This window comes from Prunus mume, linkage group LG4, assembly GCF_029339155.1.
Source record: "Prunus mume cultivar Tortuosa linkage group LG4, ASM2933915v1, whole genome shotgun sequence".
In the NCBI taxonomy this organism is placed as follows: domain Eukaryota; kingdom Viridiplantae; phylum Streptophyta; class Magnoliopsida; order Rosales; family Rosaceae; genus Prunus; species Prunus mume.
The window spans coordinates 11,184,070-11,196,791 of NC_142701.1; the positions used below are offsets into that span (position 1 = coordinate 11,184,070).

The 12,722-nt window shown below is 36.0% G+C and overlaps 2 protein-coding genes across 2 annotated transcripts; one reads left to right on the forward strand and one right to left on the reverse strand.

Annotated features, from left to right (window-relative positions):
• Positions 1 to 5,450: 5,450 nt before the first annotated feature.
• RPS17 (ribosomal protein S17) lies at positions 5,451 to 6,175 on the forward strand. Its single transcript, XM_008230337.2, has one exon. The coding sequence runs from the start codon at positions 5,541 to 5,543 to the stop codon at positions 6,000 to 6,002; it is 462 nt and encodes a 153-aa protein (XP_008228559.2). The 5' UTR covers positions 5,451 to 5,540; the 3' UTR covers positions 6,003 to 6,175.
• Positions 6,176 to 7,745: 1,570 nt separating this feature from the next.
• GL2 (HD-ZIP IV family of homeobox-leucine zipper protein with lipid-binding START domain-containing protein) lies at positions 7,746 to 12,290 on the reverse strand. Its single transcript, XM_008230338.2, has 11 exons — positions 12,017 to 12,290; positions 11,627 to 11,904; positions 10,907 to 11,024; positions 10,611 to 10,805; positions 10,150 to 10,524; positions 9,928 to 10,029; positions 9,542 to 9,751; positions 9,041 to 9,215; positions 8,669 to 8,940; positions 8,481 to 8,567; positions 7,746 to 8,380 (listed from the first exon to the last, which is right to left on the reverse strand). Exons 1-11 carry the CDS (start codon positions 12,095 to 12,097, stop codon positions 8,000 to 8,002), a joined length of 2,274 nt encoding a protein of 757 aa, XP_008228560.1. The 5' UTR covers positions 12,098 to 12,290; the 3' UTR covers positions 7,746 to 7,999.
• Positions 12,291 to 12,722: the final 432 nt, after the last annotated feature.

The following is a 12,722-nucleotide window of genomic DNA, read 5'->3' on the forward strand; positions in this document are numbered from 1 at the left end:
CGTGCCATTTTGCTATCTTGCTGTTGCAATCTCTGGCTTATGGGCTTTTGGCAATGTTGTAGAAGACGATGGACTCATCTCACTGGAGAAAACTAATTGGCTCGTTGCATTGGCCAACATTATGGTGTTCTTTCACGTTATAGGAAGCCGTCAGGTAAAGCAAAACTGTTACATTAATTCAAATTAATTAGAAGATGTATTATATAGACTAAAGAAATTGTGAAAATTAAATCATTTGCTAATGGATTTCTTTTTCTGTTTTGTATTCAGATCTTTTGGATGCCTGTGTTTGATGTGATTGAGTCATATTTAGTAAGAAATTTAGGTTTCAAACCCGGCGACCTTTACGCCTCATTGGTCGTAGTTTGTACGTACGTAAGTACCATTTCAATTTATACAAAACTACTCGTATCACATTCATAGGTAATGCGCATTGTTAAGTAAGACTAAATTGCATATCTGAGTCTCTCGTACATCTTATCACTACTTAAAAATATTAATGTGATCAACAATGTAATCAGTAAATGTGATACATATTATTATATTGTTACTCTTTTATTTTATATATTACAATTTCTTTATTTGTAACTATATTAGTTTTGGAATTTGACTCCAATTTCCTATTGCAACTTGAAAAAAATTGATTGTTTTGAATATCCACTTATCTTTGTTAATTAATCATGTATTTTCTTTTATTACCCATTTTCTAAAATTAAAAACAGGTTTTCTATGACATAGGCAGCAAATTAAAGTATTGATTATAGCCATTCTTCATCTGTGCTAATTCTATGTACTTGTCATATGTCGGGCATCTTCTATGTCCTGATATTTGATTTTGTTTGGAATGTTTATCCAGTCTTCGCAGGATTTATTGCAATGTGCATTCCATTTTTTGGAGGCCTAGTGTACTCTTCGACATCATATTATGTGAGTCAATAATAAACACGAATTCGAGATGATGATTTAGGCACTCTACATCTCACATCTGCAATACTCTACTACTCACAAATGAAAAGTGCATGAGGTATTTAATGGTGATTTCAGAATACCAAAATCATCACCGTGCATATATCGGATATACACTTTACAACACAAAAGATAATCTACGCTGAAGTTGCTAAGTAATTTCACATTAGTTAATGATTGTATTTAGTTATCTTGATCATGATAATTAGTAAATACGATAAAATTTGGTGAATTTGGTGCATATTAGTGGGCGGATCCACATAGGGGCAAGAGGGGTCAATTGACCGCTGCAAGCCTGGAATCTACCATTGGAGGCGAAGATGTTAACCCCTGCAAATTGCCCACAAACTGTTTGGTATCTTTGTCATTTTACTTTTATTTATTTTTATATTACTCTATTTACTTAATTTTACAATGTAAATAAGGAAGTACCCTCTATTTGGATTCAAATAAAAATACTAGAAAATCAAATTCCCACCAAATCAAAATATGAAAAATCGATTTTAGTGCAAAATACAATTTAGGCTAAAAATGATGGCTCATTAAGTCAATATATACTTCATAATAAAATCCCATAAAATCAAGTTTTCTTATTTGATGTGTAAGGAATAAAAGCCGCCAAAAATTATCTTGAGAAAATGATAATTCTGAAAAACCATTTTTTATACTTAGCCAATATTTTTACATAGAACAATTTTTCATGTATGATATGAATGCATGAAAGGACCTAATAAAGCCAATTTAGATAAAAAGCCTTAGATGTTCAATCCACAAAGAGTTTTTCATGAATAACCTAACTCTTACGTATTGAAGAAATATTTGCTTGAATAAGCTCTCCCAAGATAGTACTCATAAGGGTTCAAAGTTTGAGAGCTACAGCCTAAAAAAATACAGATAAAGTTAAAAATCAAAACGACAACAAACCTCAAAAATGACGTAAATGTGGTTTGCAGATGCAAAACTCCACAACATGTAATGCTTTTTCTTTTATGTTATGTATTCTTGTTTTTGGAGTTTTGGAAGACAAAAACAAGAATGCAATGTTGGATTCGAACTCAGTCTTATTTTCAATTAGAATACATTATTTTATTTCAGCAACATTTTAAATTGTGATAACTACCCCTTTTTTTTTGCTTTTGAAGGGGTTGAAGTTTATTCAAGTCTTCATGAGTGTGTATTTTAGGGTTTGAAGTTAATTTTTCTTACTCTTTTCTGTTGTCGAATGGTAACTTTAAAATTTAGACTCTTGGCATGAGAATTTCTTTGGCTCTACATGGGAGTTGAGGTATAGTGTGTGAGCTTGATGTTATCATTGGACCTCTCCATATTTTTATGAAGAATTTGTAGTTAGTGTATTTGTATTGTATTGGCCCTTGGGAATATTGTATTTGTAGCTAACGGCCCTTATATTTGAATTATGAATGCAATATTTCAACATTGGCAAAAAAACAAAATGGTTACTTTAAAGTTTAAGGTACTAAATAACTTTTTATTTTATTTGACTCAAATCACAAACTTTAGACCTGCAACTCGGAACTATATACTGTAGATTTTTTAATCTATAAAAAAAATTAGTTACATTTCACAATAAATAAATAAATAAAGTGTTATATAGTCCAACAATTTTAAAAAATTAGATATTAACTCAAAAGTTCAAGCATTCATGGAAAAAGCCATGGGTTTTTTTAAGATCAATTAGGCTCATTTTTTTGGGGTTATATCAAAATTCGAATGAATGAAGTGTCAGCTGATTTTCTGAACAAGATAGGTTTCCCAATGCTCATTTTAGCCCCAATAATATCTCTTTGTTATTTTTTTACCAAAAAAACTCCATTCATTTTGAAATTAATTGGACAATTACCATTTATAATACAAACCTACCCTTTCCTTCCCCAATGTCTTTCACACCCTTCCACCAAAAGAAAAAAACTCTACACACCATTTAAATTTAAATTTCTTCTCCTTCAACGTTGGTGGTTCTCCTTCTTCTTTTTGCCCCATTTGTGTACCTAGGTAGCAGGGGTTTATGTAACTACGTACTTACCAATTAGGTTCGAGTGTTGAGTTAGTCTACCTATTAAAGGGGAATGATTTCGTGAGTTTTTTTGCATATATAAGTATACTAATTATGTCTTCCTCTTAATATAAGGTAACACAAAATTTATGTCAAATATAAGTAAGAAGTTATAGATCTGGAGTCCTATATTGGTTTTCACTGTGGACTTATGCCGATGATGAAAAATCAATCGGTGGAGGGCAGTGTGAAGGCATGAAAAATAAAAATAAAAACATAACTGACACATAAGTAATTGATGTGGCATGTGTAAGTTAGATACCACATAAGGTGGTATAAAAATACCGTATAGAAATATAGAAAATATGATAAGAGTAGAATTTCCAATAAATTTTGCATAGCTGCATTGCGTGCTTGTACTCACTACACATTTGCATGTACCCGTTTGTAATTTAATATGGCCTTGTGATGCTAGGCATCTTATCTATTTGTATATATCTATATATATATATATATATATATAAAGCAAACGAAAGAGAATGGTGAACAGGGACATACCCAGGATTTCAAATCGGGGTGGGCTAAATTTACATTACGCACAAACATATTAAGAAGATAGAAAACTTGATAGTACGAGTGAATTTCATTGATCACAAAAAATATATCCTAATCAAGAGGACATAATGAGCTTTACCCCATAAAATTCATCTAGTACATATCTCTTTTTTGTTATCTATGGGCAGGGGGTGTGTGAAGTGAAAGACAATTTATTTTCTATCAAAAAATAAAATAGGGGTATTTTCGACCGAAAAATGGGGGTTTAGTCTTTGGCCCTTTTTGTACCCAAAAAAAAAAAAAAGGTGAAGGCTTAGGGTTGAGGTAACTGACCCTAACTTATATATTAATATTTCTAGTGCAAAATTGCAACCAAAAAAGAAAAAAAAACGAGTGACCATTTATTTTTGTTCTTTTCAGTGTGATGTGCTCAATGGAAAGTCATAGGCTCATAACAGTGGAGCACCCAAGTGGCGCACAACCAATAAAAGAGTGCAGTGCATGGTGCATGGTTGTCGATTGGCTGGGCTGGGTATATTAGTTAAGGTTGAAAAAAGACAAAGTCGCTTGGGCTATAGCCCAGGTTAGCCAAAGGGTAGGTCCGTTTCTGATGGTGAAACACTCAAAGTATTAGAAAATGCCCTTGGTTAATGCAAACATTAAGAATTGAAATTATTAATTAAATGAGGATGATATGGTAAATTCACACTTTTTCACATTAAAAAATTAAAATTAAAAGAAAAATATGATAATGGATCCTATTTTTATGGAACACAACTACCCATTATCTTTTTTAATTCTAAAATAAAATATATTTTTTTTTAAAAGCCTCTCGCAGACGCGGAAGTGCGTGTTGAGAGGCTAGTAAAGGGATAAAGGTCAAAGCAAATCTCTTGCCACGCACGTAACATTGCTCTCAATACTATACCACAAAAAAATTACACAACTACATGAGTCTTATTACTGCAAAAGAAGATAAGGGAGTGGTAGTTGATTGGCTTTAGGTTAGTGATAATAAGCAATTAGATATTCCAAAGAAAATTAAAGTAGAAAGAAAATTCAAATAGTTAATTACTATTTATTAAGTAATATAATTATGGAGTTAATTAAAATAACTAATATTAATTACTCACAAAAGAAATAACAATTAAAACATAATTACTAATTAAAGTAATTAAATAAGACTAAGATATTATTTAATTACAAAAAAGAAAAAAAAATTTATTGACCTAAAGAAACTAATTTTATATTTTAAAAAAAGAAAATGATCCACTTTCGAATTTTAAATAGTATAAAACAATATACTTAATAAATATACAAATTTATCTAAAGAGTATAGCCGTGCTGCTATACTGTTTAAATATTTTAATATATGTCAAGAGTATAGCTGCACGGTGGGTGAGGAGAGAAAGGGAGAGTCAGTGAAAAACAGAAAGAAACATGTGTCTTTTTTAAGGAGGCCACATCATGTGTTGAGGAATGACTTCTAATATATCAAGAGACAAGCATATTGTCCTAGTTTAAATGATTGATTGGATGTTCACATTCTAATGTTGGGTTTAGGGTTTATTTGACCCGGCAGTCGAACTCAAGAATTTCTTGCGAGCACAAAATCAACATATGTGGGCTAAATAAACAGAATATTTACTAGACCCATTTTCATGTAGGTTTTTGGGTCTGAAATGTTTGGTGAGTTGAGTCTCAAATTAATTTTAGATTTTAATTTAGAATTTTATAATATTGAAGAAATGAATATTACTAACACCAAGAGCTAGTTGATGTAAGTTTCAAATTTAAACATGAATGGCATGAAAATTATATGTCCAAAAACCATTTTCTTATTTTTTTGGGTGTACATAGAAAAATTCAATAGAAAAACCCAAAATTCCTAAAATCCCAATCCAGAAGATAGAGTGGAGAGAGACACCACCTCATCCCATCCCTCTTATCCTTTCCTGCCTTTTTTTACCCAAAAACTCCAAACTCAAACATCAAACCAAAGAAAATGTCACTCACAGCTTCACTTCTCCACCTTTCTCCCAAGCTCTCCACCCAATTCCTCCATGGCTCCTCCACCCCTCTCTCTCCTCTCTCCAAACCCACTTCCTCTCTCTCCTTCCCAACCCTTCAACGCCACTCTTTCCTCCCTCCCGTTAGAGCCCTGAAGTACCTTCAAGGCCGAGTCGTCTGCTCCACAAGCGACAAGACCGTCGCCGTTGAGGTCACTCGCTTGGCCCCACACCCGAAGTACAAGAGGAGGGTGAGGAAGAAGAAGAAGTACCAGGCTCACGACCCAGAGAACCAGTTCCAGGTTGGGGACGTTGTGCAGCTTGAAAAAAGCAGACCCATTAGCAAGACCAAGACTTTCATTGCTGTTCCGCTTCCTGCCAAGAATGTGAAGAGCAAGTCTGGTGAAGAAGATGCGTCCAAAGAGCTTGGGATTACTTTGGAGTCTCAGCAGGTTTAGAGTGAGGTCCATGTTGCTGTTTGATTGTTCATTTTGTGATTTGGAATGAGAATTTGTGTAATTTGGTCGAAAATGATTCAATGCTTAAGCTTTTGTTGCATGGAATTAGTGTAATTTTAATGGGTTTTTGGTAATGGATTTCATATTAACTTATTTAACTGATTTTGTTCTAATTCTGGTGTTATGGGTTTCGTTATACTTCTAGATTGAATTGTGTGGATTTAGCTTTCCATGAATTTGGTTTGGATTGGGAATTGAAGAATCCGCAAATCTAATGTAGATAGTGTTCAGTGAATTTGGATTAATGCATGCATGAGAGTAGGAAAGTGTGAGGAATGTGGGTAAAAGAAGGCATGAATGTGATCATTTGTGGGTTTAAATTCGTTGTAAAACTATGAAAGAATTTTTCTTGCTTGCTGAATTTAATATGGAAATTGGTTCTCCTATTGGGTTGGAGTAATTGTGTTTTACAGGGTAAATTTAAGGTGATATATGCTCTTGACACAAAAAGAAGTTTGTATTAGTCTAATATTGGGGAAAATTAGAACTTTTGCTACTATCTGATTTCTCTAGCTGTAGTCTCTTGAGTTAATACCATCAGAGTGGTCTTTTGATTACCTTGAATTACATTGGTTAATACTACTAGTGAGCAACTGACACTAATCCTTGGAGTTGATCATCACCCTATGCTGTCAGGAGGAACTTGGAACAGCTGGTTGACAATATGCCCGTAAGTGGTGGTTGTTAGTATTTGCAATGTAGGGTTTTATTTAGTTTTCAGGTTTGGTTTCTCAACTGGAAGAAATTTAGCATTTGAGTGATTATTATAGTCATAGGGGGTGATTTTCCTCTTAATCGTTGTTGTTACTTGTGTTTCCATGAGCAAGTCCGAGCTATATTCTTGTCAAGTTAGAAACCTTGTGAGGCTGGGACCTTTTGCTAGAACATGTTCTGTTTTCACTACATATGGTTTTTGGATTATTTACTTGCCATGACCGATAAATATGAGATAAACATAGACTAAGTATTGAGGAGATGCCATTATACCACTAGCTGGTTTCATTAAGCTGAATAGATGTAACTTGTAAGTTTGTTTGTCCAGGAAATGCTATTTTATGGAATTTGAAACAAAGATTGGATGTTTAAAGTGCTGATACTTAATTACAGAAGTATGAAGTCTGGTGTATAAAGGGGACTGAAATAGTTGGAAGTAAAACTTTTCATTCCTTTTTCTTTTTTAATCTGACAAATTGCATGAAATTGACTGACAAGGAAGTGCATAATCGCTGATGTAGCTGCAAATGAGTCTTTTGTGATTCCTGTTGTGTAAAGTTCAAGTGTTGCCATTCAGTGAAGAATGATCATAATGCTGAAAGTCTACAGGTAGAAAAAAATTATTGAGCTAGTTGATAGAAGTAAAGAAGGGTATCTCCAATCTCTCATCTTTGTGGGGACTGCTGCATCTTCAATGACAGCATGATGTAGGCGGTCAATTTGTCAGTAGTAATCCAGTGCGAGTTAGAGCTGAAGTAAATTACATCTGACTTGTAACGTGTGCTACTTTCTTTAACCTTAAGGTAAATGATGGTTTACCATGGTGACTGATAGTGTTAATCTATAGAGTTTCTTTTAGGCAAGCCAGTTTTGCTTTGCTTTAGTGTGGCATTCTGCAGGATATTATCTGCTGTAATGCATGGTATGGCCTTATCTGAACCATTTCAGATGGTAAGAATGCAATACCAATTAACTTTAAGCAAATTTCACATTGATAAATAGTTCTGTACATTGAAATTTGTAAAACTATAAAGATTATAAATCAAATCTTGCCAGAATACTGATGTAGACTTGCCTCCCAGTACAAGTCACCCATTCCAACCAAAACGAATGAAACAAACTCACAAAACATATGCTAAAACCACTGGTAATTCCAAAATGAAGAAAGAAAACCCTATGTTTAACTGTTAACTATGTCTAACTAATTAATAAAGTTGTGGTGATCAGCCATCCTCACACTGCAAGCTTGTTTTAATATTTCTCAAGGTACATGATATAAGGGTGTTGACAGACTCCACAGATTCCATAGTTAGTTTGGCTGTAGGAGAGGAATTAGTTAAGACTTGAAATGCTGCTGTCAGCAAAGTTCCTCCTTCACTGCTTCTGTCTTCTTGCCTGGAAGTGATGACCATAGGCCTTGACTCCAGCCCGTCTGGAAGAATTGAGAACCCGGAAGGCAATATGGCAATGTTGCTTGCGTCACATCCGGTCATCACGGACTGCATGCCAGTGATATCCACCGGAGCATAGACCACCATGGACTCATAAGAATTTATGCAGGTATCTTGCAGTATCCACATGCTGTTCTCTTTTGATTTCATCGTCTGAAAGATTGGAATTCCAAAATATATTAGCAAAAATTATGAATATTTTGCATTAAAAATATGAGGCTTATTAACTTGTGCGTGAAGAAGGAGAACCCACTTGGATAGTAACAGCATTGCCACGATCTTGTCCTTTAGATAGGTTGGCAATTGTTTGAGCTGGGCCTCCATTTAACATAATGTCCCACTAGCAATTAGAGAGCAAAAAACTGTCAAACAATTATCCTAACAATTAACATGATTGTTGATTAGTACATTTGTATTGTAAACAGGGCCATCTTTGCTAACCTCATTCCTGCGAGTCTCATCTCTTAAGAAATCGAAGAGGACGTAAGGACAGACAGGCAACCATACTGAAGAAACTGCACACAAGATCACGCCGAGAGGTTCTCCAGGGTCATTCAAGTTCTTCCTGGAGGCAATCCTTATGTCATCACCTGTCTTGCTTGAGATCTTAGTCCAGGTATGATAGCTTGATGCTCCGATTGCACGACAAAAACTCCATGTCATTCTTTGTGCCAATTTTAATATGCTTTTTCTTCCAGCCAGGGTGGCTACACCTAATATTCAGTAATCAGTATCAAGCATTTGATTAGAGACTATATGTCCCCTGCTGCAGCGATTCTGTATGTGTTTGAATTCTGTTTAACTTGGACATACCAGTTGAATCCTTCATAGGAACATTGGTTGCCATGAAAAAAACGAGCCGTTCGCATTGCAGTTGTAGCGTTGCAACCCAATGTCTTGCACCGAATGCTAGACCGCTGTTGACAATAGTGCGGTACATGGTCTGAATTGTGCTTTTCTGGCATTCTAAGTGTTCTACCCAGATTACCTGTAGACCATTATTAGATCATTATAAACCTTGTTTGCACCACTGAATATTTATGCATGGCTCTATCATTTTCACCTCTGTGTTTCTGTTTTCATTTTTGTGTAGTTTCCATTCCCTGGCCAAAGTCAATTGTCAAAACAAAACCAATACTCATGTAGGTACTTCATCTAAAATTCTGATGTCCCAAAATTCACACTCGGGGGAGTCTAGGTTCTTGAAATGCAGTCAATGAATGAATTGAAAATCTCACCAAAGGATGCCGATCTAATGTTTTGTTCTATGCACACAAGATTAAAATATTGACATTTGCTAACATATCTACATACCTTGCAATGGCCATTTGATTTGTCCTCAATGATGCAACCAGAGGGACGCTTTCTGCATTTCACCAACGATGCATCGATGTTATCTTCAACTTTGTCAATTGAAACATCTACGATAGCCCATTGCTCAGCACTCAGTTGCTTGCAGCATCGAACAAAGTACACTTCTCTTGTGGGAACTAATGGTGTAAGCATTTGAAGCTCTGCAAACATCTGCAACCACACTCAACTATCAAACATCTGCAAAAGGCTTCGATCTATGCTGCAGGCAGACTGATCTTACGTATTCATGTCAAAAACGAACTTTGCAGCTCATCCAAATGAAAGAAAATGGGTTTCTATGTTTATGGAGAAAAGGAAACAAAAAAGGGCATAATTCTGCAGCTTACCAATTGTACAGCACCATTTCTATTGTCTCCTTCACCATTGCTGATAACATCTACAGTGGCTGCCTTCGAGATCATGCACGGAAACATTTCCTTCCATTGATTCTGCAGATCAAAATCATAATATTAAAGGTATTAGCTCGCAATTCTTGTACCTACAAGGCAATAAGACTTGGCATGATATAAGATTTCAGCTTCATGCATACAAGAGGTGCTAGTGTGTACCACATCCATGAAACTCTGAACCAGCCGCGGCATATCCACAAACACCACCCCTGTCTCTCTGGAGGCCTCGATGGATCTCTTCGGCCTCCCATTTCCAGGAATTTCAATGTTGAACTCTTTCATGTACTCATCATAGTTAAGTATTTCGCGGCCTGTCTCCACACTCCGAACCCAGAGTGGTTCCCCTGCAGTGGCCATCTTCTTAAGCTCCTCCATAGCTTGATTCACTATCTCCATAATCCTCGACTTCTCTAGACCAAAAATTCCAGTATAGAAGTCCAAAGAGCTTCTGTTCTCCTGGTCATGCCCAGAAGAGCATGAAGGAGAGGATGTCCCAGGAGGATTTTTCACAAGAGCTGCTCTGAGTTTTTCAACCTACATATTATATATTGGATCCACTTAGTCACTTCCAAACATGGGACATGTACAATATTAACTTGAGCATTTTACAAAATTCGAACCTCGGATTTAAGTCTGGCATTTTCGATTCGCAGTTGTTGCTCTTCGGTCGTGAGGCTGGCATCTCTGCTAGTGGTTGCAGTGCCACAGTTGGGGCAACAAGATTTGTTTATTTGCTCCCTCATTGCCTTGTTTTCATCTCTGAGTTTCTCCATTTCTCCTTTCAACAAAGAGTTCTCATGGCGCTCTTGTATGGCCTGTGAAAAAGAACCAACCATCCCATTTTTCGTTACAAATTATTTAAAAGAACAAGAAGCAACACTGTCAATAGAAATGATCAGAAAATGAAATTAAGTACCTTGATTTGGGTTCGACGATTTTGGAACCAAAACTTGACCTGCCTTGGAGCAAGGCCTAATTGCTTGCTCAGCTGCTGCCTCTGCTTCTCATCTGGATGGGGCGACTCTTTGAATAGCCTGCAGAAGTTTCATAATGTAAGAGGCAGGATGTTCATTGACAATATAGGAACACATCGCATGCAGATCATACTGATTATTTGTAATTGAAATCAACTAATTTGGATTAAGGAAATTAATTAGTGGTTTTAGTTTTCTTCTTTGCTGTAGAGAGAGATAACTACTTGCATATAAAACAAGAGCAAAAAGGGGAGTCATTTAAAAGATTGAGTCATCTTTGGATCTTTGTAGTACATCGTACATGATAAAGTTATCTTTTTTGTTCATAAAGCTGCATGCCTTGTGTGGCATGAAAACTAAAAAGAATTAACGCCGACCAATCCCAAAACCATGTGCATTATTCAAATTCCAATAAGTCATATCCAATTTCCAACAAAACATGGAATTTTGAAAAGAAAAATAAAATAAAAACTCTACTATGAATAATTAAGTGTTCAAATTTGAAATAAAAGAGCTAAATTGAAGAAAAGAGAGAAGGACTTGAAGTTCATATGATTAACTTTGCACTTATGTGTTGTGCTCGATTCTCTCTCTTAATATCGCTTGTATTGTAAACGTAACAAATAGGAAAATAGGAAAAAGAGAGGGAATAGGGAATTTACGCTTCCATTTCTCGGATTTGCTCAGTGGTGTGCCTGTGGTACTTCTTTCTCTTCTTCTTCTTATTCTTGTTGTCTCCATCACCATCATCTTCATCATGCTCTCCTTCTCCATCGAATTCGTCTTCCGATCTTGACCTCGCGGGCCCCGAGTTCTCACTACTAATTTCTGCCGTGTCTTCTCTCCGGCGGACACTGCCTGCGCCTCCGCTGCCCTCGTCTCCTTCCTCCACTTCCCTGCTAGCCGCCGCCGCTTGTCCAGCATCACGAAAAATCCCAGCCTTCAAAACCCAAATACAAAAAACAAAAAAGAATGTTATTTAACACAAACATGTAAAGGAAATGGATGAGAAGAAATGAAAAGGGTTGTGAAGAAGAATGAATGGTACGTACAAGGCTGAGGGAGAGGGCTGGGGAGGCAAAGAAGTCCTTGGTGCGAGAAGTTGGTGGATTGTTAGACATGTCCACGCCCATGGCAAGCTTGGTGCATGCTATAATATAGATGTTAAGAGTTTTCTACTAGAACTTGTGACCAACGGGTTTGTTTTATGGGATGCCAAGGGTGGCTACCTAGCTAACTGCAGCTCAAGGAGAGAGAGAGAGAGAGAGAGAGAGAGTGCGGGTGTAGCTGATTTAAGGATATAAAACAAAATGAAGTGAAAGAGTTGCTTTTTTTCCTTCCTTTTTTTTTTTTTTTGCTGTTGGGATGTGAGGGATTTTGATTTGAGAGAGAGAGAGAGAGAGAGAAGGCTGGTAGGGGTTGACTGTTAGATATTCTTATGTAGAGGAGGAAGTGTGAAGTGTGAGAGAACTCAACTACCTTGACTTGAAGCAGTTGAGTCCAACGCCTCAACGGTATTTTCTGTTTCCTGTCTTTCGTCATATTTTAGCTAGCTAGCGGCTTATAAGAGCCTTTTAGGTTTGGGCTTAGGTGGGCGGGCTCAAATATATATATTTGAATTTATTTATCTATACATATTTTTAGACCAGTTAATCAAAATAGTGTGTCCGCTATCTTGCATTCAAATTCCATTTCCTCCGTTGCTTTGTTAAAAAAAAAATAAAAATGGATGTATTTATTTTTCCATCTATGACGCCA